This window comes from Nomascus leucogenys, chromosome 5 (genome assembly GCF_006542625.1).
Source record: "Nomascus leucogenys isolate Asia chromosome 5, Asia_NLE_v1, whole genome shotgun sequence".
Classification (NCBI taxonomy): Eukaryota; Metazoa; Chordata; class Mammalia; order Primates; family Hylobatidae; genus Nomascus; species Nomascus leucogenys.
The window spans coordinates 139,625,903-139,652,887 of NC_044385.1; the positions used below are offsets into that span (position 1 = coordinate 139,625,903).

The window sequence follows — 26,985 nt, forward strand, 5'->3', positions numbered from 1 at the left end:
ACCTGCACATGTACCCCTGAACCTAAAAGTTAGAAAACAAAAAACAAACCCAAAAACCACATCGAACTCCTGAGACTAAACACTTAGAGAACTGCTAATTCAGGTGAGGCTAGGCAATTAACATTTTGGCTACTCAGAACAATGAGTGTTGAGCATTTGGGAGTCTTAGATCCCTTCTGGAATCTGATGAGTCACAGGTCCGCCCTCCAGGAAAACATATATGGACCTCACATGTGCAGGCAGCTTTGCATAAAATTTCAGGGGTTTCACAGATGGCTTAAGCCCATCTGCAAAGTCCTCATAAGGGGAAGGTAGAACTCAGATTAAGAACAGATGAAGAAGATCAGAAGCCTTCACTCAGCCAACTTTCTCTCTTAACGTTCCAGACAGCAGCCATCTCTGCCATCTCAGGCCCGTGGGTCTGTTGGAAAAGCAGACAGCCGTAGGCTGTGTTCCAATAAAACTCAATTTACAAAAACAGACAGCTAGCCTGTGGGCTGTAGTTTACCGACCCGGATCTAGATTCTAGAGGAATAAATGGAATACATATTCACTACATTATTTCCTGAAACTGAGCTTTTGAAAAGAACTAAACAAAAAATTCAAGGTTGTATTCTCTGGTAAGATCAAATTTAGCTAAATTACGGCAGATCCTATAGTCCCTGACAGTAAGCTGACAAAAGATACAGCTAGAGTCTTTTTATCAAGTTGACAGGCTTCCCAAGGGAGGGTGAGCAAAGCCAAGAATTACCTCAAAAACCTCAGGATAAAGACGGAAGTGCAGCCCCCAAAATGGCCCACCACTAGGAACAGCCATGACACCCTTATTATGGAAGTGGTCATCATTGCTAGATTTAAAAATTCTGCCATGGTTATACAACAACATTTAGTATATCCCTATAACGGAACATAATTCGGCCATAAAAAGGAATGAAGTATTGATACATGCCACATGGATGAACTTTTGACATTGCGTAAAAGAAACCAGGCACACGAAGCCACACAGTGTACGATTCCAGCTACACAGCCCACGACTCCACCCTCACAGCGCACGACTCCACCCTCACAGCATACAACTCCAGCCACAGCGCACGACTCCAGCCACAGCGCACGACTCCAGCCACGCCCCCCCCCCCCCCCCCCCCCCCCCCCCCCCCCCCCCCCCCCCCCCCCCCCCCCCCCCCCCCCCCCCCCCCCCCCCCCCCCCCCCCCCCCCCCCCCCCCCCCCCCCCCCCCCCCCCCCCCCCCCCCCCCCCCCCCCCCCCCCCCCCCCCCCCCCCCCCCCCCCCCCCCCCCCCCCCCCCCCCCCCCCCCCCCCCCCCCCCCCCCCCCCCCACAGCGCACGACTCCAGCCACAGCGCACGACTCCAGCCGCACAGTGCACGACTCCAGCCACACAGTGTACGATTCCACTTATATGAAATATCCAGAATGGGCACATCTATATATAGAGAAAGGTGAGTGGTAGCCAGGGGCTGGGGCAAGGGAGGAGTTAGGAGTGACTGCTAATGGGTACAGAGTTCGGGGTGACAAAAATTTTTTAGGACTAGATAGAGGTGGTGGTTCCACAAATTCGTGAACGTACTGAACACCATTGAATTGTACACTTTAAAATAGTTAATTTTATGTTATGCGAATTTCACCTAAAAAAGTTCAACATTGTACCCTCAGACCTTCCAAGACTAATCAGCAGAATATACTCTTCAGCGACTGAATTATTTAACCAGCATTATACAACTGATGACTCCACCACCAGGAAATCTGGTATGTGGAAATCTGGAAGATATGACGGTGTCTGATCTTGAGCTCCTGCTGATAACCCCTTGAAGCCTCCCCTAATACGTGACAACACCATTACACCAGCAGCCTAATTTCTTGGAACTCTAGAAGAACAGATGCAGGAGCACATGGATCCAGGCCATTCAAAGTGGCTTTGAATCACTACTGTTAGCTACAGAGTGGACAGAAGTTGGTATCGAGAAACACAAAGATCCCCCCGCAATCTACTCAAATTGTCTGATGTCACAAGATACTCCAGCAAACCCTGAACCACACAGTGGTGCCAAGGCACTGGTTCTGAATGAGCAAGAGATGCTCTGGGGTCTAGGCTGAGTCCATTAACAGGCCTCTGGCCAGTCAACAAAGCTGCAGTCATTTGATGTCACCCCTTACAGGTTTCTCCATAAAATAACAGTGATTAAAGCAATGATCGATAGCTAAGTCTAAAGACTAGGTGCTTCATGTCCAAAAGTGACTAAGAGACCCAAGTTACCTCTTGTGAAAAAGGGAACTGGCATAAAGCTTCTTAGGAAACAAAAGGCTCGTCAACTAAAAAACTACAGGGGAGAGAAAGAAGCCCCGAGTCCCTCTAGGCAGGACTAAACCCAGGTCAAATTAACAAAGGCCCAGACGTTGGCAGGAAGCTTTGAGTGCAGCCAGACAGGACTGAACCCAGGTCAATCTAATGAAGGTGGATACACTGGAACTAGGGCCGTCCTTCAAGCTCACAACCTTCACTGAGGTTTACCACGTCATGCAAATTAAATTATTAAGGCCAGCTTTTAAAGTGTGTACATGGGGCAGGGGGGAGGCATTTTCTAGGTTTCATTATTTTATTCTGTTAAAATGTACATAATTCTTGAAATAAAAATCTGGACAATCCAGTGGAAACAGCAAATAAAATCTCTAAACTATAAAAAAGTCTCAAACACTTTAATTGTGACCTTGCGAAAAACGACTCATATAATCTGGCACCAAGGATACCCATATGTAAAATGGAAATAAATTACTCTTAAAATGTCCTTAGGGTCAACTTACACGGGTCTGGCAGGACAATCATGTTGATCAAATAAACTGCGTAAGCTTATGGATCACTTTGGCTCTGTTTCGGTATACAGCACGCTACAGGGAGGGGGAATTAAATTCATCCCTGCTCTTGGATCTCCAACCTCGGCAGCAGCGGAACGCTCCTCTCCAGCATCCTGAACATGTTCAAGTTTTCCCCAAACTAAGTTCCTGTCCACTCTGCCCCTATCCTCCTAAAAGCTGGAGCGAGCTAGCTCTACCTGCCCAGGTGTGCATCCCAACTCATCCTACCTCGCTCCAGCCCGGCCTCCGCAGTAACCCCTAAGGGTCACAAAAGCTCGGCTGCTGCGGTCAGTGGGATCTTTTCAGCTGCTCTTTTGTTCGGCACTGCTGATGGCTCCCTCCTCCTTTAAACTCCATCCTCTTGGTTTCGACACATTCTAGTCTCCTGGTTTCTGCTACCGGCCCTTCTCAGTCTCCTTTGTGGCTCTTCTCCCATCCTGAAGCTTGTCCTCACCCTCCACTCCTCTCTGCACGTTACCGTGTCGCTTCTCCGGTGGCTCTCTGTGCCTTAGCCAGGACAATCTTTCAGCTCCTATACGTCACCATCGCCTACCACTAAGGGTCTGTGCATTCTGTTTCTTCTGCGGAGCCGCACACGGCTGGCTGCCCCGGCACCTCACTTTTTCTCTGGCTAATTTCCAGAGAAATTCTCCACAGTTCAACTCACACCCTCAGCATCTGACACCACTCCCACACCCGCATCCTACAGGTTCCTGGAACCCGTGCCTTAGCCCTTGTCCCAACTGTGATTAAACAGTTGTGCATCTGGTGCCTGTCTCTCCTGCTGGGGCATCAACTCCCTCAACGCCAAAATCATGCCTGGCCCAGCACCAGTCACACCCAGCAGCACCTTGCTGGCCTCTGAACCGATGTGGACTGAATAAATCCCATCCATCACCATTTCCACCACATTTCAAAGTAACTGATGGGCACCTCCAGCAGCCTCCCTCCTGAGCTGCAGAACTCTACCAGCTCCACAGATGCACAGCTAGAGCCACGCTACAGCCCCGCTAGACCCCGCGCTAGAGCCCCGCTGCGCCTCTCCTTCCCCTCCCGGCGGCAGGGCCTCCCCCGCGAATCTGAGCTTCTCGCGGATTCTTTCCTTGCGCTGTTTTGGTCAACAGCCTCAGCATCTGCACAGACGCCCGCAGGAGCAGCCGAGCCCTCGCCTGCCTCGACTGCCCGTTTCGGAGCCGCCCTGGGAAGCCCCGGGCCCCTGCCCCAAGGCCCCTACAGCTCCTCCCGGCCCCCGCCCTCCGCTCACTCCCTGTCGTCCCTCGCGGCTCCGGGTCAAACCCGCGCTCCCCGCAGTCCCGCGCCTCCGACGCCACCTCTCCGGCTCGCGGGCCCGCGGCGCCTCCTCCCTCGGATCCACGCGGAACGCCCCGCGCAGCTCGCTGGGCTCGGCCTCCCCCATCCAGCGCGCCGCCTGCGCCGACCTTGGCGCCCGACCCCGACGGGCAGAGGCGACGCCGGGCCACCTACCATCTCCCCCGCGCCGCCCGCGTCTAGCCGGCCCCGGCCTTCTGCGCAGGCGCGGCGGCCGCTCCGCCCTCGTCCTCGGACGGCCGCGGCCCTGGGCTCCGGGGCACTGGCAGGAGACGGCCGCGGGGACTCCCACTCCCGGCATGCTCAGCGCCGCCCGGGGGCCCACGGGAGATCGCGCCCCACCGCCCCTGCGCGTCCCGCCCTCTGCGACGGCCTTGGCTCGCCCCTGCGGAGTCCGACGCCAGCCTGCAGCTGCCAGGCTCCACGCCGGCCGGGAGGTGCTCTTCGAAGGAGGTGGGCGGCGGGTCTGTGCACGGAACTCCACCTCCCGACGTGCTCTCCGCCGCCCGCGGCCGACGGGACCCGCCCACGCCCGACAGGACCCGCCCACGCCCCGCCTCTTAAAGGGGCCGCGACTGCGGCTGGACGGGAGTCCGGGTCGGCGGCGCCGAGCGGGGGCGGTGCTGGGCAGAGCGGCGGCCGCTCCCTCCCGGCCTCCCGGTCCTGGTCCCGCCTGGGAAGGGATGCAGGGAAGCCCTCGGGCGCTGCGCTCCGAGGCGGGAGACGGCGTCCCCTCCGCCCCTCGTCTCCTGGCGCCGCAGAGCCCGGCCCAGGCCGCGGAACGGTGATGCTCGGGCCAGACGGGCGGGCGCGGCCCCCTGCGTCCCGGTGAGCAACGGGCCTGTCCATCCGGGGCTCTTTCCCGGGGTCCCCTTCCTTCCTGCCCTCCCTCCCTGTGGCTCCCCTCCCCCTCCCTCCCTCCCCCCCCCCTGGCTCCCCTCCCCTCTCTCCCTCCCTGGGGCTCCCCTCCCCTCTCTCCCTCCCTGGGGCTCCCCTCCCCTCCCCTCTCTCCCTCCCTGGGGCTCCCCTCCCCTCTCTCCCTCCCTGGGGCTCCCCTCCCCTCTCTCCCTCCCTGGGGCTCCCCTCTCCCCCTCTCTCCCCTTCCCTGGGGCTCCCCCCTCCCCCTCTCTCCCCTCCCTGGGGCTCCCCTCCCCTCTCTCTCTCCCCGTGGCTCCCCTTCTCTTGCAGGTGTTGTCTCCCGGGGTCGGGTGGTCTGTGCGGCCTGGGGTCCTGCTCCTCCAGGCCTTGCCTAGGCGCTCTTCGCTGAGGCCCACGTTCTAACCTGGAATGGAACCTGCGTTCCCACCCTGGCCGCCCTGGTGGACTCGGGGCCTCCAGGGCCGGCCGCGGAGATGCAGCCCTGTCCCTGGCGCCCCTCCTGTGGCTCCGAACGGCTCCTCACGGTGTCCGTGACCCAGGGTGTGGACGCCCGCGCGGGGGAATCAAGACGGCTGCGTATCGGGTCACTATTCACTGCCTGTTTTTCTGATTATTCTGTCTTCCAAATTTATCTTATTTACGGGCTTTTTCAAAAGGAGTGTCTTAATGATTGGATTACATGTGAAATATTTGTGGTTTTTTTTCTGCTACAGGCTTGACTTAAATATTCTAAAGATTTTTTGTTGTTGTTGAGACAGAGTTTTGCTGTCGCCCAGGCTGCAGTGCAGTGGCTGGTCAAGGCCCAAGCGATTCTCCCGCCTCAGCCTCCCCAGGAGCTGGGGCCACAGGGGGCACCACGCCCGGCTTATTATTTCATTTTTAATAGAGACAGGGTCTTGCTATGTTGCCCAGGCTGATCTCCAACTCCTGGCCTCAAGCAGTTCGCCCACCTCAGCCTCCCAGAGCGCTGGGAATACAGATAATTGTGTCGTAACACAGCAGTGGCATGAACCACCGCACCTGGCCTTAGGTAGAATTTGAAAACCTTCTTATTTTGAGATGGTTGTAGATTCACATGAAGTTGTAAGAAGTAATACAGAGAAATCCTACAGAGTGCCTGTGCCCTGTTTTCTTCAATGGTAGCACCTTGCAAAACCACAGTATATGCGGGAAGTTTTCTGTGATCAAATCCCCTGACCTGTTGAGATTGCACCAACTATACATGCACCAGTGAGTGTGAATCTACACCTGTGTGTCTTAATAAAATTGAGATTTTTTTTCACTCAGCCTTGAGATACATCCGCACTGTTATGTGTATCAATAGCTCAAGATACAGAAATTCTAAGAATTCATTATTAAAAAAGTAATCCCAGCACTTCGGGAGGCTGAGGCGGGTGGATCACCTGAGGTCAGGAGTTCGAGACCAGCCTGGCCAACATGGCGAAACACCGTCTCTACTAAAAATACAAAAATTAGCTGGGTGTGGTGGCGAGTGCCTGTAATTCGAGCTACTTGGGAGGCTGAGGCAGGAGAATCGCTTGAACCTGGGAGGCAAAGGTTGCAGTGAGCTGAGATCACAACACTGCACTCCAGCCTGGGTGACAAGAGAAAAACTCCTCTCAAACAACAAAAAAAACACGTTGCAGGAATCCAAAGTGTCTTTTTAATAATTAGAACAGCTAAAGATGTTTACTAATTTGCTCAAAAAACACGCTACAATTTAGTAGTCCATAGGGTTTTGGAGGCAAGTTTGAAGGTAAAATGAAATGAGTTTGAATAAAGGGTGATTTGTATTTTAAGGGTCCATAAATAATTTCAGTTTCATGTTATGAGTATGTTTCAGTGGGAAATTTTAGTATAACTACAACTAAAATCCTCAAAGATTTCCCATAAAAATTAATACCTCCGTTAGAGGGACAACTAATTTTAGGAACCTGATTGAGGAAGGAACCAGAAATGAACATAGAGGTGTCATTCACACATGAGCTGTGTTGAAACTTATGTTTCTGAAGCATAAAATCCATCGAAGAATCACTTTTTGGGATCTTTTGGGGGAACTGGGAAGTGTAAGCAAAGCATCTCAAATTTCTGTCTTGGTTCTGGAAAATAGTGAAAGTTCACTTCTGAAGTAGCTGTTGATTTATTTAGCTCCATTGGACCGACCGAGAGAAGCTTAGCAATTGAGTGAGTCATTAAAATAACAGCTCAGCTATATGGCTAAGGCATGACTAAATGATTGCCTCATTGTTTGTTTTTAAGGTGGTAAATGTGTACTTAAAGTTGTACACGTGTACTTAAAGTCGTATTGAAACTAACATAAAATTGAGTGATTGGAACAGCACATTATCATTTATCCTACCTTGTTAGGAAGTTACCTGTTCTAGGTAAGTGAATTCTCCGTGGAGTGTGCTTCTCCTTTTAGGAGTCAGTCTCCAAGAATGTTTTGAAATTGAACACTTTCTAACCAGAATATAGTCTTTTCTTGGTGACTGTTGCTTGTGATGCTGATCAGTGATGCCTGTTGTCTAACACGGTACTGTCTTCAGGACCTGCTGGAGTGCAGACAGTCGCTGAGCCCTCACTGAGTCATCTGGCCTCCAGGCTTTTTGAGTTCTCCTGTTTGTTTTGCATAAGGTTTGTCTCTTTCTGTGGCTGCCATTTCATGGTTTGGGCAGAATGCTGCCTCCAGAAATGCCACCCTTACTTTTGCTGCATCTAACCTACTTTGCCTGGGAAACTGGATTAAACCAATTAGAATTTGGGTTAGCGGTGAAATGAACGTATAGATATATAGATACATCTTTTAGTAACCAGGTTTCCAGGTCGGGGAATCTTTGTAATATGTGACGGTTGAGTAGGAATTCCTGAGTAACAGTCCACTGGATGCTGCTATGAAGAATGGTTAGGTTAATATTTTGTTGTTGCTTCCTTTAAACTGTAAATCTGCATAAGTGGTAGGTGTTGGTTTTGTTGCCTTTTTTGGGATAGCCACTTGTGACTGGTGATCTCCTAGTGGCCAAATTCCACTGACTCTACGTTTATTACTCCTTCCTTCCACAGTCTCGGTTTCCCTCCTCTCAGCTTGTTCTGCCTTAGTGACCTTTGCTGGCCACTGTCTCCACCTGCTTTCTAAACAGTGCTCCCATCTGGGCGCCCTCCCCTGCCCCTGCTCATCACCACCTGGACGCCACGGCTACAGCCGCACTGAAACCGTTCTCATTCCCCCAGCAGTAATGTTCAGAAAGCAGGTTCCTGTCTGTGTTGTGCCTTGCCAGGATAAATTAGTATGTATTGTTTTAGGTCTTCCTAAAGAAAGGAAGAGAAGGAGACTGAATTAGGATGATAACAAAAAGTTCTAGAGATCTAGATATTGTGACATATATATATATTTATTTAATTCTTGACATCTTGGTAGCACTTGACTGTAGACTGACTTTGGAAATGTGACAAAATTTCAAATGATCTTAAGAAGCCCACAGAGCTAACAGTAGCTCAGAAGATTTTGTTTCTAGAGTGACATTGAGTGTGGTGTCCCCAGGCAACCCACTGACCTGTGAGGGGAAGTTGATGGTATTTTCTGGGCTTTGATAACATGGACTTTCTGTTTTTTTGTTTTTTTGAGATGGAGTTTTGCTCTTTTTGCACAAGCTGGAGTGCAATGGTGTGATCTGGGCTCACTACAACGTCTGCCTCCTGGGTTCTAGCGATTCTCCTACCTCAGCCTCCTGAGTAGCTGGGATTACAGGCGTGCGCCACCAGGCCCATATTTTTAGTAGAAACGGGGTTTCACCGTGTTAACCAGGCTGGTCTTGAACTCCTGACCTCAGGTGATCTGCCTGCCTTGGCCTCCCAGAGTGCTGGGATTATAGGCATGAGCCACTGTGCTCGACCAACATGGACTCTCTTAAATAGACTTGGTTTCTGTCTTTTGCACATGGTAGAGTTGATAGAGATATGAGGCTGTGTTCCCCCCAAAAAATGACCTTTAATCCTTTCTATAAAGATGTAGCTGACCTTTAATCATCTCAACCCTTCACAAGGCACCATACAAGGTACATCAACATTCAGTATTTGATTTTAATCTCAGTGCAATAAATAGTTTAGATGTTGATATTTATCTAGGAAAAATGATATTTTCTTCAGAAAGGTGTCAGTTTTCCGGATCTGATTATTTAATACTCTGATCAATAGTCAATGAATCATTGTTTAACTACATGTGACAATAACTCTTTTTCAGCTGAAAATGTGTATCTGACATGCAAGCTCAGTGGGGCAGAGACCTGTGGATTGCTGTGCCCTGCACAAACCTGAATCATGAAGGTGTTGGGAAGAAGCTTCTTCTGGGTGCTGTTTCCTGTCCTTCCCTGGGCGGTGCAGGCTGTGGAGCACGAGGAGGTGGCGCAGCGTGTGATCAAACTGCACCGCGGGCGAGGGGTGGCCGCCACTCAGAGCCGGCACTGGGTCCGGGACAGCTGCAGGAAGCTCTCAGGGCTTCTCCGCCAGAAGAATGCGGTTCTGAACAAACTGAAAAATGCAATTGGAGCAGTGGAGAAAGACGTGGGCCTGTCGGATGAAGAGAAACTGTTTCAGGTGCACACATTTGAAATTTTCCAGAAAGAGCTGAATGAAAGTGAAAATTCCGTTTTCCAAGCCGTCTACGGACTGCAGAGAGCCCTGCAGGGGGATTACAAAGATGTCGTGAACATGAAGGAGAGCAGCCGGCAGCGCCTGGAGGCCCTGAGAGAGGCTGCAATAAAGGTCAGTGCTAGAGAGGGAGAGGGAGAGAGAGGTGAAGAGAGAGAGGGAGAGTGTGTGCCCACACCCTCATCCTAGAGAGAGCCCACGGGGAGCTGGGGAGCAGACAGGAAGGGAAGGCGTGAATGCTGCTGATGTCGCTCAGGTGTTGTCTTTCATAGGAAATCACATCTAGAAAAATCTCTCATGTGGGAGAATCTTTTCCTTTTGCATAATAGTGTAGTTCTTACTTCTAGAAGGAGCCAGTCTCATACTTTTCTCTATAGAGAAATCCCCTGGTAATTCAAAAAGTTATTCAAGTTGTACTAGTAAACTGATGCAAAGATAAATATAGCTTAAATCAATATTTGCTGAGTTTCTGACAGGAATTCCTTTTAGTGTGAAGTTTGACTTTTCTTCAGTGTCATATATCGAAAATAAAAATATTAAAATTAGTTTTAAACTAATATATACATTTAAATTAAGGACTTTGACCAAGTATGCTTTTAAAATGATGAGAAGTTTCTGAAATTACTGTATCAGATGTTGTATTAGCTATTTACATTTTTTAAAGCTATCATTTCTTGAGTACCTCTTCTATACCAAGCATCATGCCAAGCCCTTTAAGTATATAAAGTATCATGTCATCTTCATAGAAAAACCTGTGATATTATTACACAGCATAAACGTTAGAGAAAATACAGACATTAAACTTTCTTTACCAAAATATATTTTGGGGGAGAGAAATATGATCATCAGGCAAATGTATCAATCAAGGTTCTCAATAACACGGATTCGTTTGTCTTGCCTGTGTGATATGTGCATGAACTACTGTGACCCTGTGTACAGTAGAGATGTGAAGATATATTGGTAGGGTCCAGATTTGTGGTGGTTTTATTATAGAGAAAAAATACGAGTTTGAGTAACATTGGCTCCTGGTATGCACACTTCATAACATATCAACAGTATTTTAACATACGCTAGTTATTATCTCCTATGCTGAGATACGCCAGGTGCCGGTGACCTGCAGCTATACTAGCCCTCCAGTCACGTGCTTGACCTGCAGCTGTGTGAGACCTGCAGCTGTGAGACCTGCAGCTGTGTGAGACCTGCAGCTGTGTGAGACCTGCAGCTGTGTGAGACCTGCAGCTGTGAGACCTACAGCTGCGTGAGACCTGCAGCTGTGTGAGATCCGCAGCTGTGTGGTAGACCTGCAGCCGTGTGAGACCTGCAGCATGTTTGAGATCCGCAGCTGAGTGAGACCTCAGCTGTGTGAGACCTGCAGCTGTGGACTGCAGTGTGAGACCTGCAGCTGTGTGAGACCTGCAGCTGTGTGGCTGGTGAGACCTGCAGCGGTGAGCCGCTGTGTGAGACCTGCAGCTGTGGCCGTGTGAGACCTGCAGCGTGTGAGACCTGCAGCGTGGGGGTGTGTGAGACCTGCAGCTGTGTGGACGCAGCGGGGCTGCAGCTGTGTGAGACCTGCAGCTGTGTGAGACCTGCAGCTGTGTGAGACCTGCAGCTGTGTGACCTGCAGCTGTGTGAGACCTGCAGCTGTGTGAGACCTGCAGCTGTGTGAGACCTGCAGCTGTGTGAGACCTGCAGCAGCTGTGTGAGACCTGCAGCTGTGTGAGACCTGCAGCTGTGTGGACCTGCAGCTGGTGAGACCTGCAGCTGTGAGACCTGCAGCTGTGTGAGACCTGCAGCTGTGTGAGACCTGCAGCTGTGGAGCTGTGAGACCTGCAGCTGGTGAGACCTGCAGCTGGTGAGACCTGCAGCTGTGTGAGACCTGCAGCTGTGTGAGACCTGCAGCTGTGAGACCTACAGCTGTGTGAGACCTGCAGCTGTGTGAGACCTGCAGCTGTGTGAGACCTGCAGCTGTGTGAGACCTGCAGCTGTGTGAGACCTGCAGCTGTGTGAGACCTGCAGCTGGTGAGACCTGCAGCTGTGAGACCTGCAGCTGTGTGAGACCTGCAGCTGTGAGACCTGCAGCTGTGTGAGACCTGCAGCTGGTGAGACCTGCAGCTGTGAGACCTGCAGCTGTGTGAGACCTGCAGCTGGTGAGACCTGCAGCTGTGTGAGACCTGCAGCTGTGTGAGCCTGCAGCTGTGTGAGACCTGCAGCTGTGTGAGACCTGCAGCTGTGGACTGCAGCTGTGTGAGACCTGCAGCTGTGTGAGACCTGCAGCTGTGTGAGACCTGCAGCTGTGTGAGACCTGCAGCTGTGTGAGACCTGCAGCTGTGTGAGACCTGCAGCTGTTGAGACCTGCAGCTGTGTGAGACCTGCAGCTGTGTGAGACCTGCAGCTGTGGAGACCTGCAGCTGTGGAGACCTGCAGCTGTGGAGACCTGCAGCTGTGTGAGACCTGCAGCTGTGAGACCTGCAGCTGTGTGAGACCTGCAGCTGGAGACCTGCAGCTCTGGAGACCTGCAGCTGTGCGAGACCTGCAGCTGTGCGAGACCTGCAGCTGTGTGAGACCTGTGCCTGTGTGAGACCTCAGCTGTCCAAGACCTGCAGCTGTGTGTTACACTTGCAGCTGTGGGACACCTGCAGCTGTGTGAGAACTGCAGCTATGTGTGAGATCCGCAGCTGAGTGAGACCTCAGCTGTGTGTGAGACCTGCAGCTCTTTGTCAGTGGCATCAGATGATGTCTTGTGACTACCTGGTAATTGAGGCAACGATGTTCTTCTAGGCTCTGGTCCTCTCTGCTCTGGCCTATGTCCCACCCCTTTACCTAAGAATAAATGTTTAAAAGTAAGATTATTGATGAAATATAATTGTGTAAAATACATTACTAAATTATATTGCCAGCATCACCCATCAGTTCTTCAAATGATTAATGCGGTTGGTTTCTACATGTGTTTTGGAACAGCTGTCCCTTGTAACTTGAATCTGACTGTGCCTGAATTTAGATAGTAGCTCCACATTCAGGTCTCACATCTGGTTGGAAGGTACCGCCGCACGCACATACATGATAGGTCTGGAGCACAGTCAGTGCTGAGTGAGTTTTGTGTTAGCGGATGACCTACAGATATTACATTTACTTTTGTGTAACGAATGTGTCTTACATGTGTTGATGTACATACACAAAATACTTTCCCTAAACATTTGGCTAAACTCAGTTATGTTTGAATAACTAGGACACGTGACTTCCCTGGCTGACCAGAATTAAGTTATTGACATATGAACAGGGACATTTGACAAAGAAAGCAGGAGGAGTGATTAAGAAAGTCATGTCTTAGCTTATTTCTTAATATATCTCACTCTTCTTTTCTTACAAATGAATAGGAAGAAACAGAATATATGGAACTTCTAGCAGCAGAAAAACATCAAGTTGAAGCCCTTAAAAATATGCAACATCAAAACCAAAGTTTATCCATGCTCGACGAGATTCTTGAAGATGTAAGAAAGGCAGCGGATCGCCTGGAGGAAGAGATAGAGGAACATGCTTTTGACGACAATAAATCGGTGAGCGCTCCAGAACAGCTGCTGCTTCACCTCCTGAGCCGCTCACTGATCGGAAGACGTGTTGTTGAAATTGTTCACGTGTATGTTTTTAGTGTAGATTGAAAATGAAGACAAACTAAAACGCTTCTCTGTCATAGAGAAAATAATTTGGTCTTGTAGAAGTAAGCTAACTATCCTTTATTTTCCTTTTATATTTTGAACACCGACAGTCAGTTCCCCTCCTCAGCAACTTGTCTGCATTTTCCAGAGGCCAGATGGATTGGGACACTGGGACTCTAGTCTCAGGACAGCCTGGACAGTTGGGTTTAATGCTGATCTACTGGGGTGTTACCAGAAACAGGTCCCAATCCAGACCCCAAGAGAGAGTTCTTGGATCAGGGCGAGTCCATAAAGTGAAAGCAAGTTTATTAAGAAAGTAAAGAAACAAAACAATGGCAACTCCATAGGCAGAGCAGCCCTGAGGGCTATTTTTATGATTATTTCTGGATTACATGCTAAGCAAGGGGTGGGTTATTCATGAATTTTCTGGGAAAGGGTTTCTGGAACAGAGGGTTCCTCCCATTTTAGACCACACAGGGTAACTTCCAGATGTTGCCATGGCTGTAAGCTGTCATGGTGCTGGTGGGAGTGTCATTTCACATGCTAATGGATTATAATTAGTATATAGTGAGCAGTGAGGACAACCAGAGGTCACTCTCATTGCCATCTTGGTTTTGGTGGGTTTTGGCCAGCTTCTTTACTGCATCCTGTTTTGTCAGTGGGGTCTTTGAGGCCTGTATCTTGTGATACCAGTCTTGCCAACCTCCTGTCTCATCCTGTTGTGTCCGGAATTGGTGGGTTCTTGGTCTCACTGACTTCAAGAATGAAGCTGCGGACGCTCGCGGTGAGTGTTACAGCTCTAAAGGCGGCGTGTCCAGAGTTTGTTCCTTCTGATGTTCGGATGTGTTCGGAGTTTCTTCCTTCTGATGAGTTCGTGGTCTCACTGGCTTCAGGAGTGAAGCTGCAGACCTTCGTGGTGAGCGTTACAGCTCATAAAGGCAGTGTGGACCCAAAGAGTGAGCAGTAGCAAGATTTATTGCAAAGAGCGAAAGAACAAAGCTTCCACAGTGTGGAAGGGGACCCGAGCGGGTTGCCCAGCCTGCTTTTATTCTCTTATCTGGCCCCACCCACATCCTGCTGATTGGTAGAGCCGAGTGGTCTGTTCTGACAGGGCGCTGATTGGTGCGTTTACAATCTCTGAGCAAGACATAAAGGTTCTCCACGTCCCCATCAGATCAGTTAGATACAGAGTGTGGACACAAAGGTTCTCCAAGGCCCCACCAGAGCAGCTAGATACAGAGTGTGGATTGGTGCACTCACAAACCTCGAGCTAGGCACAGGGTGCTGATTGGTGCGTTTACAATCCCTGAGCTAGACATAAAGGTTCTCCACGTCTCCACCAGCCTCAGGAGCCCAGCTGGCTTCATGCAGTGTATCCCACACCGGGGCTGCAGGTGGAGCTGCCTGCCAGTCCTGTGCTGTGTGCTCGCACTCCTCAGCCCTTGGGTGGTCGATGGGACTGGGTGCCGTGGAGCAGAGGGCGGCGCTCGTCGGGGAGGCTTGGGCCGCACAGGAGCCCATGGAGGGGGTGGGAGGCTCAGGCATGGTGGGTTGCAGGTCCCAAGCCCTGCCCTGCGGGAAGGCAGCTAAGGCCCGGTGAGAAATCGAGTGCAGCGCCGGTGGGCTGGCACTACTGGGGGACCCAGTACACCCTCCGCAGCCGCTGGCCCGGATGCTAAGTCCCTCATTGCCTGGGGCCAGCAGGGCCGGTCGGCTGCTCCGAGTGCAGGGCCCACCAAGCCCACACCCACTCGGAACTCCAGCTAGCCCCAAGCACCGCTCGCAGCCCCGGTTCCCGCTGGCGCCTCTCCCTCCACACCTCCCCGCAAGCCGAGGGAGCGGCTCCTGCGTTGGCCAGCCCAGAAAGGGGCTCCCACAGTGCAGTGGTGGCTGAAGGGCTCCTCAAGTGCCCCCTAAGTGGGAGCCCAGGCAGAGGAGGTGCTGAGAGCGAGCGAGGGCTGTGAGGACTGCCAGCACGCCGTCACCTCTCACTGTGACTAAGAATGCCTTTCCCGGAAATGCAGCCCAGTAGGTTTCATCCTCATTTTACCCTGCTCATATTCAAGATGGAGTCACTCTTGTTTGAACACCTGTAACAGGGGAACAGTGAACTTCTTGCAGAAAATGATCTTCATCTCTGAAGCAGGAATTCAGGCTGCTCATTTGTTGTAGTGTGTTTAAGATTCTAAGAAAAAAAGTGGGACTGATGGCGAAAATTGACTGTAGGTCTTGATGAGGACTCACGAAAAGGTTGGGTAATAAAAACAAATCAGAATAAGATTAGAGAAGAAAGCAGAGAGAATAAAAATAGAGCAGAAGAAACAAGGTGTTTTAAAATCTACTAATTATGGAATTAAAGGAGAACTTGTATTTTAAGGGCTATGAATTTCTTGAAAGAATGGTAAAGTAGATCTTGGAAAGCAGCAGAAACCCTAAACCTATCCATTCTGAAATTCTTTAATTGAAAAAGAAGTCCTGATTCACCGCGAATGAACATTGATTGATACATTTTTAATATTCTTCTGTTTAGCATTCATTCTCTAAAAATTGAAAGCATTTAATGGATTTTAATTGCATAATATTATTATTCTTGCAGGTCAAGGGGGTCAATTTTGAGGCAGTTCTGAGGGTGGAGGAAGAGGAGGCCAATTCTAAGCAAAATATAACAAAACGAGAAGTGGAGGACGACCTGGGCCTTAGCATGCTGATTGACTCCCAGAACAACCAGTATATTTTGACAAAGCCCAGAGACTCAACCATCCCACGTGCAGATCACCACTTTATAAAGGTAGTGAGTCGTGGTGGGGATGCCTGCCTTCCCCCTATTTCCTGGTTCATGGTGTCAGTATGACCGAGCTTTATCTTCCAAACAAGGCACAGCCTTCCTTCTAACAGAGATTTTACTAGAATTCCATACATTTTCTGTGATTCGAGGCATCTTCCCTTAACTTCTAATCTTTTTTTCTAAAGGAATAAGATACTTTAATATTTAAAATGAAAGTTAATTTTGTTTTGGAGAATTTGGAAGACTTTGAAATTAGGAGTTACGGTGATGGGATTAAAGCTTTAGTCATCTAAAAACCGTTTTCACTAAAATTAAAAATCCTGAAAAGGCAGAGAGGTCTTGGCTAAGGAGTCATATATGACTTCATTTAGCCCTGGGGTGCAGAGCATGAGAACCCATCCAGCAGTTCCTGGCATTCCAGATGGAGCTGGATTTAGACCTGTTTCCTCCCAGGAACTCGGTCTAGACAAAGGCTATGCAGGGAGGTACTTGAAGCTGAGAGCATCATGGTTCGGGTGGTCACTCAGGAGGGAGTGGCATGGCCGTGACAGGTGCAGCCCCTCAGGGAAGCTTGGCAAGATCTGATACACTGTCAGGTCTCCAGCAGAGACTGGAGGTTTATACAGGAGCAGAAACCAAGCCAGAGAATCTAGGCTCAAAGACGGGGTTGTCTCAGGCGAGAGGAAGAGGACCCAGCCAGAGAGAGATGTGGTCACGATAGAATGGGTCCCGGGAGGACTGGGGCTGCCGAATGACACTGTCAGTGCCCTCCAAGAAGGGGTGGACGTCTCTGTAAAGCTATTCTTTCTCCCTTTGTAATGAATAAGCAATTTCCAGGGAGAGATTTTGAGACTGTAAGTATCCTGCTCCTCGCTGACCTTCAGGGCTGCAAGCACAGCAGTGCCAGCGCCCACTATAGATTCCTGCCTGCACCCGTTACGGCGAAGCCATGTGAATTACAGTTTGGACACCAGCGCTGAGAGTTTCCCAGATTAGAAAACTCAGTGGAATTCTAGGACTCAGAATTCTTAGAACACTCTAATGGGGCTTAAGCAAAACAAAAATTTTGCTATACAGTCAGCCCTCTGTGTCCACGTGCTCTGCATCCTCAGATTCAAACAACTGTGGATGAAAATATCCAGAAAAAAGACCCAAGAATAACAATACAATAAAAATACAAATAAAATATGACAACAATTTCCACTGTGTAGGTATCATAAGTAATCTAGAGGTGCTTTAAAGAATACAGGAAGATGTGCCAGGTTACATGCACATACCGTCCCGTTTTGTATCAGAGACTTGAGCATCCGAGGATTCTGGTCCGGGGGGCGGGGGAGGATCCTGGAACCACTGCCCCAAGGATACCGAGGGGTGACTGTAATCTTTAGGCCATGAAAAACTAACTCCATCTATTCCCAGAATACACTCTTCATGTTTTCAGCTTCTCCGGGACCCTCAACGTGAGGAAAATCGGTGGTTTTGTCTTCGCCCTTCATTCCCATCAAATGAAATCAGGGAACTACGTCCTGTTTGCCTCAGCCGGCCAGCCCTCTTCTTACCACTGTTATCTTACACTTCTGTTTCTTACTTATTTTATTCCTCAGGACATTGTTACCATAGGAATGCTGTCCTTGCCTTGTGGCTGGCTATGTACAGCCATAGGATTGCCTACAATGTTTGGTTACATTATTTGTGGTGTACTTCTGGGACCTTCAGGACTAAATAGTATTAAGGTAAGAACAAAATTTGATTGTTTTGGTATCTGTTTAACAGAATATAAAAAGAGAATTCATGAAGACTAAAAGGTATTGAATGTGATTAATGAAGATACCAGCTTCGTATAAACCATTTCAAAGAAGATGTCCTTTCAGGTGTCATGGGAAGTCTCTGAACCCTCAGGAAGTTGCTGTGCCTGTTAGTGAAGGGGTGGTGTTACTGGAGACAACACCCCTGCTTGTTTCCATTAGTTTTAATGACTCCATTTCCAGTAACATGCTGGACCAGGTTATTCAGACCGCCTTTCACGTGCTGAATACAACCAAAGTGTTGCATTAACTGTTTTTTGTTGTTGTTGTTGTTGTTGTTTTGAGATAGAGTCTCGCACTGTCACCCAGGCTGGAGTGCAATGGTGCAATCTTGGCTCACTGCAACCTCTGCCTCCCGGGTTCACGATTCTGCTGCCTCAGCCTCCTGAGCAGCTGGGATTATAGGTGCACACCACCACACCTGGCTAATTTTTTGTATTTTTAGTAGAGACGGGGTTTCACTATGTTAGTCAGACTGGTCTTGAACTCCTGACCTCGTAATCCGCCTGCCTCGGCCTCCCAAAGTGCTGAGATTACAGGCATGAGCCACCCTGCCTGGCTCATTGTTTTTAAGCATCCCATTGGCAACACATGGAAAAGCTGATTAGCCCCGGTCAAGGCAGTGGGCAGTGGGGTTATTTGCTGGGCCCCGTCACACTGATGGCACTTCTCACAGGGAGGAAAGGTTCCCGAGCTTCCAGCTATCTCCCCACAACACTCACAGTGCGAGCAGCGTGGAGAGCAGGTGCCAGAGTGGGTGCCATGAGTCCCACTGGAGGGAGGCGTGCCAGGGGGTGGGATGGGGAGGAGTGCAGCCTGCTCCCTCCAAGCCTCTTTCCCTCTGCTGCTGGTTGAGCCTGGGACCAGGCCCAGGAGCCCCAGGGCTTTCTCCAGATCACAGGGCAGCAGGAGGGGTCTGAGGAGCTCGAGCCCCAGCTGGTGAAGAGGAGCGTGCCCAGCACCCTGGGCCTGGGGAGCAGCTGGCCGGCAGGGGAGCTGCAAGCCCACGTGTGGGGGCTCCCAGGACAGGGCTCGCCTTGGCAGAATGGCCTCTGAGAAGAACGGCTGTTTCAATTTAGTTTTTGGAGTAGGTCTTTTTCACGTGATTCAAGTATAAAACACCAGAGGTGAAAAATTACTTCTTGCCCTTTGCAAATAAAAGCAAATACAAATTTCTTTCCTTCTTAATAGCAAAGGTGCTCCTAAACCAAGAAATAAGGTGAAGTGGCTGGGTAACATATACAACTGGATGCTGTAAAAATTGTAATTCTTAATGAATCAGCTAAACCATGGAAAATAATGTAATTATAAATAGACCAAGATAAAAATCAAAGCACATACTAGCCAAAAGTGAGAAGTGGTTAATAGAAGTATACTGTGTGATTACTCTGTGTGTGTGTGTGTGTGTGTGTGTGTGTGTTTTGGATACTTCCACTGGGCATACTAGGGCATGATCGTTAAGTATACTTAATATGTTAAACATGTAAAATTATATGGTTTTTTTTTGTGTGTTTTTCAGTCTATTGTGCAAGTGGAGACATTAGGAGAATTTGGGGTGTTTTTTACTCTTTTTCTTGTTGGCTTAGAATTTTCTCCAGAAAAGCTAAGAAAGGTAAGGACCTCATCAACCTATTACTGCCTCTAAGGAACTTCACATCATGTGGTTTTGGTTCATACACTTTTAACACTTGTTGATGAATTCACTATCAAATTAAATGTTTTTAGAATAGAATATGATATTTCGGTTTGATGTTGTTTTTGGAACAAATTCAGAAAGATAAAAAACATCAGGTTTGAAAGCGTAGAAATTCAATGAAGAATTGGAATTAGCCTTCACATGGCTAACTTCAGGAAGGGTCTGGAAAGTAATGTGTGTGAACTTTAATAGATGGTTCCCTCCAAGAAGGTGCAAAACTGTTAGAGGGTCAGATGTCATAGAGGTTGCATAGTCAGTGTGTTACCCTAGAAAAAACTTTGTGAATTGGAAGTGAGTTAATTAAAAGACACTTTGTTTTTCTAGACACCGCACAAAAGAGGAAAGTAGCTGATTAAAAGCCAGGGTGGGGAGAGAGAAAATGAACACTGTTGGTAACAAAAACACCCTGTGAATTAAGATCAGATACCACTTTGCCTGCAGTGCTAGCTGGAAAACTAGTATCGACTTAGCGAAAGTTTTTAAGTGACTGTCAGATGTAACAGGCATTCTTGAACCAGATTCATGAGAATCACAACCCTACACCCTTTTTGTATTTTTGGGTTTTTTTTCCATGAAAAACTTGGTCATTTTAAACAAAGTGACTTAATTCACAGTGTCTGGTTTGCCTGATCACTCAGCCCTCTCATGTAGTATTCTTTCTTTTTTTAATTTTAAATTTTTTTATTTCAATAGGTTTTTGGGACAGGTGGTGTTTGGTTACATGAATAAGTTCTTTAGTGGTGATTTGTGAGATTTTGATGCACCTGTCACCAGAGCAGTGTACACTGTACCCCATGTGTAGTCTTCTATCCCTCGCCACCCCTCACCGTTTGCCCTAAGTCCCCAAAGTCCGGCGTGTCATTCTTACGCGTTTGTGTCCTCATAGCTCAGCTCCCGCTTAGGAGTAAGATCATACGATGTTTGATTTTCCATTCCTGAGTTACTGCACTTAGAATACTGGTCTCCAATTCCATCCAGGTTGCTAAAAATACCCCTTTTTTGTTCCTTTTTATGGCTGAGTAGTATTCCATGGTATATATAATACCACATTTTCTATTGATGGGCATTTGGGCTGGTTCCGTATTTTTGCAATTGAAAATCGTGCTACTCTAAACATGTGCATGCAAGTGTCTTTTTCGTATAATGACTTATTTTCCCCTAGAGTGGAACTGCTGGATCAAATGGTAGAGCTACTTTTAGTTCTCTGAGGAACCTCCACACTGTTTTCCTTAGTGGTTGTACTAGTTTACATTCCCACCAGCAGTGCAGAAGTGTTCTCTGTTCCCCACATCCCTGCCAACATCTATTCTTCTCATTTTTTGGTTATGGCCATTCTTGGAGGAGTAAGGTGGTATCGCATGGTGGTTTTGATTTGCATTTCCCTGATCATTAGTGATGTTCAGCATTTTTTTATGTTTGTTGGCCATTTGTATATCTTCTTTAGAGAATTGTCTGTTCATGTCCTTAGCCCACTTTTGGATGGGATCGTTTGTTTTTCTTTTGCTGACTTTTTTGAGTTCTTTGTAGACTCTGGATATTAGTCCTTTGTCGGATGTATAGATTGTGGAGATTTTCTCCAGCTCTTTGGATTTGTACACTCTTTTTGGAGAGCTGTCTAGCAATTTGACCTAAAAGCCTTAAAATGTACATATGCCTTGACCCGGTAGTTCTTCTAGGTCTCTCTCCAAAGGAAAGAATCAAACATAAGTTTTTTTAAAAATTTATCCACAAAAGGTTTCACCTCCTCTTTGTAAATTTTTAAGAAACAGTGGAACCAGTCCTGAGTGTCTAACAGTCAGTTGAACTGTGACGTGACTACTGATGGAGTGTTAGGTAGCCATTGTAAAGTTACAAGAGCATCAGCAGCAAAGCAAAATATCGGTTAGAAAGCTAAACTTGGGGGGGAAAAGGAGCACGTGACATGACTGCGGCAATGTAAAAGAAGCACCAATACATGGGGGAAAAACGGGAAAGAAACGTGCCGGGTAACCATGATGACTTCTGGTTTCTTCTCCATATTTTCCAAATTTTCCATAATAAACAGTCAGTACTTTGTCATTACAAGGAAAAATACTTTTAAAGGCTTGTGTTTACTTTCAGAAGTCAACTCTGATCTCGCTGGCATGTTTTTCTTTGTACTCTTCCCATTTGCTTCCTCATTTCATCCTCTTACCTAGAACTTTTTTTCTTTACCCTTCTGTTTTTCCGCTGAAAGCTCCATTTGTCCATCTTCTCATTGCTCTCCCTTTCCTGTGAACACTCCTGAAGACACGCATCCGCATAAGGTGTTCTGAATTAACTTTAGGGTGTTCTCCAGGTACTTTGCATCTTTTTATATTTCTTGTAAATTGTTAATTTCTAAGCTCAATGATTAAAGAGAATTCACCACTCTCCTGGGTCCTTAGGAAAAGCGGTGTCATCCTTGCTGTTAACCCTGTGGAGGAGCCTGTTATGGGTGGGGAGGGTAAGGGGGTATCAGCCGCGTGGCTGCCCGGCCTGTGGAGGAGCCTGTCATGGGGGGGGGTAAGGGGGTGTGGCTGTCCAGTGCCCTGTCTCACCAGTGTCCCATAAGGCTCTGTAAAAACACGAGGCCTCCATTCCATGGTACAGCATGGGCGTGTGTGTGTGTGTGTATGTGTGTGTGTAATTTAGAGAAGTTTACAGCAAAGGGCAATTTAGGGCAAACCCCTAGGGGAGGTGGGAGGGGATGAAGTTCTGGCTGTGCAGCAGAGCTTCAACAAGGCACTTACCTGCCTGGACCTGTGTTTCCTCTCCTATACAGTGAGGAATCTAGAAGACTCCAGTGTCTTCTGGCTCTGCATTTTCATAGTTTGTATTTTTCTCCACTATAGTATTCACAGTTAAATAAAAAATAATGTTGTATAACGTAACGTTGAGATAATTGTGAGCAGCGTGAGCACGTGCTTCACCAGGCCTGCTGTCATCTAATCGTGCTTCCGAGGGTTTGCACCTGGTTCTGAAGTGCCTGCTTGGTGGTGTAGACTCGGGGGCTCAGCAAGAGGCTGGCGTTCTCTGTTGGTAAGCTGTGCTCAGCTGCCCTGCGTGGTGACAGAGTCAGATGCATGGAAGGACACTGGATTGGGACTCAGGAGACGTCTGTGAAACTCCTTGCTGACACCTGATTGAGTGGGGCTGGGCAGGGTTCCTTCTGTGTCTGGGATGTGCGGGTGTCTTGGTGCTGACGAGGGTCTCCCGGTCCCAACTCCTCTCACCCGTTGCTGAGCCTGTGCTGCTGTCCCTGGCGGGAGCCCTCGGAGTCTGGCCCCACCCTGGTTCATGGAGACGGCATCCCACTGTTTTTCTAGGTCCATGGACTCAGATTGCAGATCTGTATCCACCCAGAAAACGACATCATTAAGCAATGTGTTTATTTTCCCCTTTTTATTACTCAAGTGTAAGTATCTGGCCAAGCTTTAGAATAGCCTGAGATAGCCGGAGTCACTTTTCTGAACGGATGAGCCTCCTGCCACGTGGGTTAGCTTGCACACCACACTTGCGGGTGGGAAAAGAATTTCCTTGGGTTTTTGAAATGTTAATACTTGCCAGAAAGGCCCCTCTTAGGACTTCTAAAGATATGATTAGAAACTACTCAGAAGACTGAAGCCCCGAAACCGCGCCGTGCGTAGTGCTGAGGAAAGCTGCCCGCTCTGTTCTCGCCCTTGTAGCTGCTCGCTCCTCTAGCCTGACTTCAACTGTTCCTTAAACTTGATCTCTTAAGAGTCTGTCAGTTTCTGCCTCTCTCTAGATCGCTTGTCGAGTCATTGGGGTTGGGAGTTTTGTTGGCTTCTGTCTTGTATCTTCTCTGTTCTAACTACAAATACCTGTTGAGCACTTCTGGCGTTCTGGGCCCTTCAGGGGCTGCTGGGTGAGGCAGGTGTAACGTAGATGTGCCCCTACCCTGTGGCTTGTATTTTGGGATTTCAGGAGAATATGTCTTGGCGCCGGGGGTGCCAAGGGGCCCGCCCGTCAGTGCCTCCTGACCTCCAGCCCACATGTGGCCATCTGGTGGGCTTGCTAACCCACTGATTCTGACCTGGGTGCGCCTGCAGGTGGGGTTTCTGATGCATGCACAGGTCCCATGTTGAACAGGAAGCTTCTTACTCTCACCTGTGCCCCTGTGGCCTTTCCTGGAGCCATTTCCCACTGTGGTGTCTCGACACCTTGCTCCCAGGGCCCTCCTGGCTGGAATGTGGGGTAACACAAGATAATAAGGTCAGACAAGGTTCACCCTGGTAATGACCTCAGAGATAACAAGAGTCTCGCCTGTTCTCTATAGAAACTAAAGCTAGAGAGATTGCTACCCACCCAGGGCGCACAGCGAGTTAGCGGCAGATCAGCCTCAACTCCATGTGTCCCTTGAGGGTTAGGAAGACCCAGAATTAGAGCTGGCTAACACTGCTCGCAGGAGTAACCCCCAAGCCTGTGGCCTCCTCAGGCTGCAGCCAGCGTGGACGGCACGGGTGCTTCCATTGCTCTTCGGCTGTGATATTCGGAAGAGGAAGGGTGTGAGATGCACTCTGTGATAACCATCACGATTGCCAAGCATAGGAAGTAGAGAAAAGAAATTCAGAAGAGCCTTTGTGGGACCGACCCTTCCCCACCTTGTGGAAGGAGAGAGGGGGCCGAGCAGAGTAGAGACTTACCTGAGTCTCTGCAGCCCAGAGCTGTTTGGTGGCATCTGCCGGCCTCCTGTCACGTGGCCTCTCAGTGTTCAGATGAAGTGAGCCTGGGGCCTCGTGGGGTTGGAAGGCACCGTGGGGTTGGAAGGCACCGTGGTTCCGCTTTGGGGTCTGGAAGCTCCATGGTGGACAAGCAGGCCAGCTGGTCACAACCGTGGGAAGCTGGGGCATGTCTGCTCCTTTCCCTGATTCTCAAAAAAAGGTTATAATTTTGCAAGAGGTGTTATTTTTCACTAAGAACTAGGTGGGAAGGGAAAAGCTCACATGCTCTGAAGCACCCAAGGTACATTGGGGCTGGCGGACTTGGCAGGTGGGCCCCCCTGGAGCTGCCTGTGTATGTTGGGGCTGGCGGGCTTGGCGGGTGGGCCCCCCTGGAGCTGCCTGTGTACGTTGGGGTTGGCGGGCTTGGCGGGTGGGCTCCCCAGGAGCTGCCTGTGTATGTTGGGGCGGGTGGGCCCCCCTGGAGCTGCCTGTGTACGTTGGGGCTGGCGGGCTTGGCGGGTGGGCCCCCCTGGAGCCGCATGTGCCTGGCTGCTCCATGACGCCTGTGTTTAGCCACACAGCCCCTGCATCCCTTCCTTCTAGGGCCCCCCACCCCAACTTTCGCTTTCCATAGAGGGCCTGGAATTAGGGAATTGATGCTTATTTTGATTGGGACCATGCAGTGAGGAGAAAAAAAATATGAATGAGTACTTCAAGTGGAATAGCAGGAGTTCCAGGTTAATTTCTTTGGTTGATGTATCATATTTATGTTTATATAAGTTGGTAGTTTTTATTATTTTAGGATTGAAGTGTGCTTTCTTCCCCCTTCCCGTCTGGTTTAACACAGTGCTGAGTGCACCCCGAGGCACCTATAGAGCCGCTTCGATTGCCAAGTCACACTGCCTAGGTTCACTTCCTGGCTCCAACATTTACTGGCCACGTGACCTTGGGCGAGTCCCTTAAGCTGTGTGTGCCTCGGTGTCTTCATCTAAAAGTGGGGGAAATTGTCATCTTGAGCTCAAGTTGTTCTGAGGATTCAGTTTTATTTACACACGTGGGGAGACAGTGTGTGTGTGTGTTGTGTGTGTGCAGCCCTGTGACAGTGCCTGGCACAGAGGAAGCCTTGTGTGAGTGTTCACCGTGTTCAGATGATGACCCCAGCGTTGCTTCACAAAAGCTCAGTTCTGCCTCCTTTCCTGGATGCAGAAATGCATGAAGTCTGTGGTGTGGTCATTGCCTGTTGTCACTAAAAAGCATGTGAATCACTGTGTTCTCTTTAAGGTGTGGAAGATTTCCCTACAAGGGCCCTGTTACATGACACTGTTAATGATCGCATTTGGCTTGCTGTGGGGTCATCTCTTGCGGATCAGACCCACGCAGAGCGTCTTCATTTCCACGTGTCTGTCCTTGTCGAGCACACCCCTCGTGTCCAGGTTCCTCGTGGGTAGTGCTCGGGGTGACAAAGAAGGTAGGTGACGGCATGTTCTGAGTGCGTGTCTAATTCATGCTCGCGTGTAGGTGACTCTTGGATTCACAGCTGAGGGCCTGTGAGGAAAAAACTGCAAAGTCTTACTTCCCCTCTTAGGACTTTCCTAACTATGGTGGATACCAGGGCTTACATTCCGTAAGGAAACGGTGTCCCTGTGAACTCAGCTCCTCCAAACCTCCACTTCTGCGCTTGATTAAGAAAAATGCCCGTTGGGATTGATTGAGGGCCAGAGAGAAATTGGACCAAGATTTTGAAAAACCAGTCAGCATTGGAAAATGACCTGTGGAATTGGTGGATTTTAGGAAGTTGCGTATGTTTTGCTGCTTTAATTCTAGCAGGCACTGGGAATTGATACACTTTTGATACTTTCTTCCGTGAAGTCAAGGTGCTTTGGTAACTGAAGGTGTTCCCGACTCTTTGGCTTTGGCCTTAGTTTCATCGTATGTATGAAACATTGGCGCTTCTAAGTTGTGACTGTTTAGTGGAAGCTGACTTGCTCGGAGCCTAGGCAGGACCGTGTCCCTATGCGGGGAGGCTTGGCAGGTTGCTGTTTCTGATAGCCTTCCTACCCACTGGGTAAGCTGTCGCTGTTTTGCTCTTATTTTGTAAAAGTAAAATACGGGGTCAAAATGTCAGTCACTTCAGTCTGACGTTCACCCTGCACAGAACACACAGGCATAGAAGAGAAAATACGGAAAGAGAAAACCAAAGAGGTGTGTCTGACCTCTCCTGTAAACCGACAGGCTCTGTGCCAGCAACTGAGAGGCTGAGCAGAGCTGGCCATGGGCGGCCAAGCAGGGTGCTGGAGCATGTGGGACCCACACGTGCCCTCACTGTGTGACAGGCAGTTGGGAAGCATCCCTCTGTGAAAGGAGGCAGGGAAAACTTTTTAAAAATCTGCGGCCTTCTGCTGGGCCTGAGGTGCCAGTAGGACACGGATGCAGCCTCCCTGCTAGACGCTGGATGGGTGGCCCTGGCCATGGGCCTCCTCCGTGCTGGTCCCAGCATCCCTGTGGGCTGGTCCTAGGGTCAGCCCCATTGTGAGACCGGACAGGGATGGAGGGTCGGGGGCTGAGTGAAATGAAAAAAGACCAAGTGGGGACCAGGAACGATGCACGAAAACAGCTCCTGGTTTAGTGGCCCGCACACGGGAAC

At 49.2% G+C, this 26,985-nt stretch overlaps 2 protein-coding genes across 10 annotated transcripts in view; one reads left to right on the forward strand and one right to left on the reverse strand.

The window, feature by feature from the left end:
• The window catches only part of DCUN1D2 (defective in cullin neddylation 1 domain containing 2), a 34,468-nt gene extending 29,813 nt beyond the window's left edge, over positions 1 to 4,655 (reverse strand). For 2 of the 4 annotated variants that reach the window (XR_004030219.1, XM_030813732.1), the window contains exon 1: positions 4,354 to 4,655. Coding sequence is in view for 2 of the 4 variants with exons in the window: in XM_030813732.1 (XP_030669592.1) it covers positions 4,354 to 4,356 (3 nt within the window). In the remaining 2 variants the exon portion in view is untranslated. The remainder of the gene's footprint in view (positions 1 to 4,353) is intronic. The other 2 variants (XM_003279771.4, XM_030813731.1) reach the window with 2 other exon arrangements.
• Positions 4,656 to 4,757: 102 nt separating this feature from the next.
• The window catches only part of TMCO3 (transmembrane and coiled-coil domains 3), a 58,739-nt gene continuing 36,511 nt past the window's right edge, over positions 4,758 to 26,985 (forward strand). Inside the window, exons 1-7 of one of the 6 annotated variants that reach the window (XM_030813733.1) lie at positions 4,758 to 5,025; positions 9,314 to 9,834; positions 13,095 to 13,274; positions 15,970 to 16,161; positions 17,763 to 17,891; positions 19,483 to 19,575; positions 25,623 to 25,809. In XM_030813733.1, coding sequence (XP_030669593.1) covers positions 9,391 to 9,834; positions 13,095 to 13,274; positions 15,970 to 16,161; positions 17,763 to 17,891; positions 19,483 to 19,575; positions 25,623 to 25,809 — 1,225 coding nt within the window. In that variant the 5' untranslated portion in view covers positions 4,758 to 5,025; positions 9,314 to 9,390. Of the gene's footprint in view, positions 5,026 to 5,466; positions 5,660 to 5,993; positions 6,107 to 8,950; positions 9,129 to 9,313; positions 9,835 to 13,094; positions 13,275 to 15,969; positions 16,162 to 17,762; positions 17,892 to 19,482; positions 19,576 to 25,622; positions 25,810 to 26,985 lie in introns of those variants that run through there. The other 5 variants (XM_030813739.1, XM_030813735.1, XM_030813736.1 and 2 more) reach the window with 5 other exon arrangements.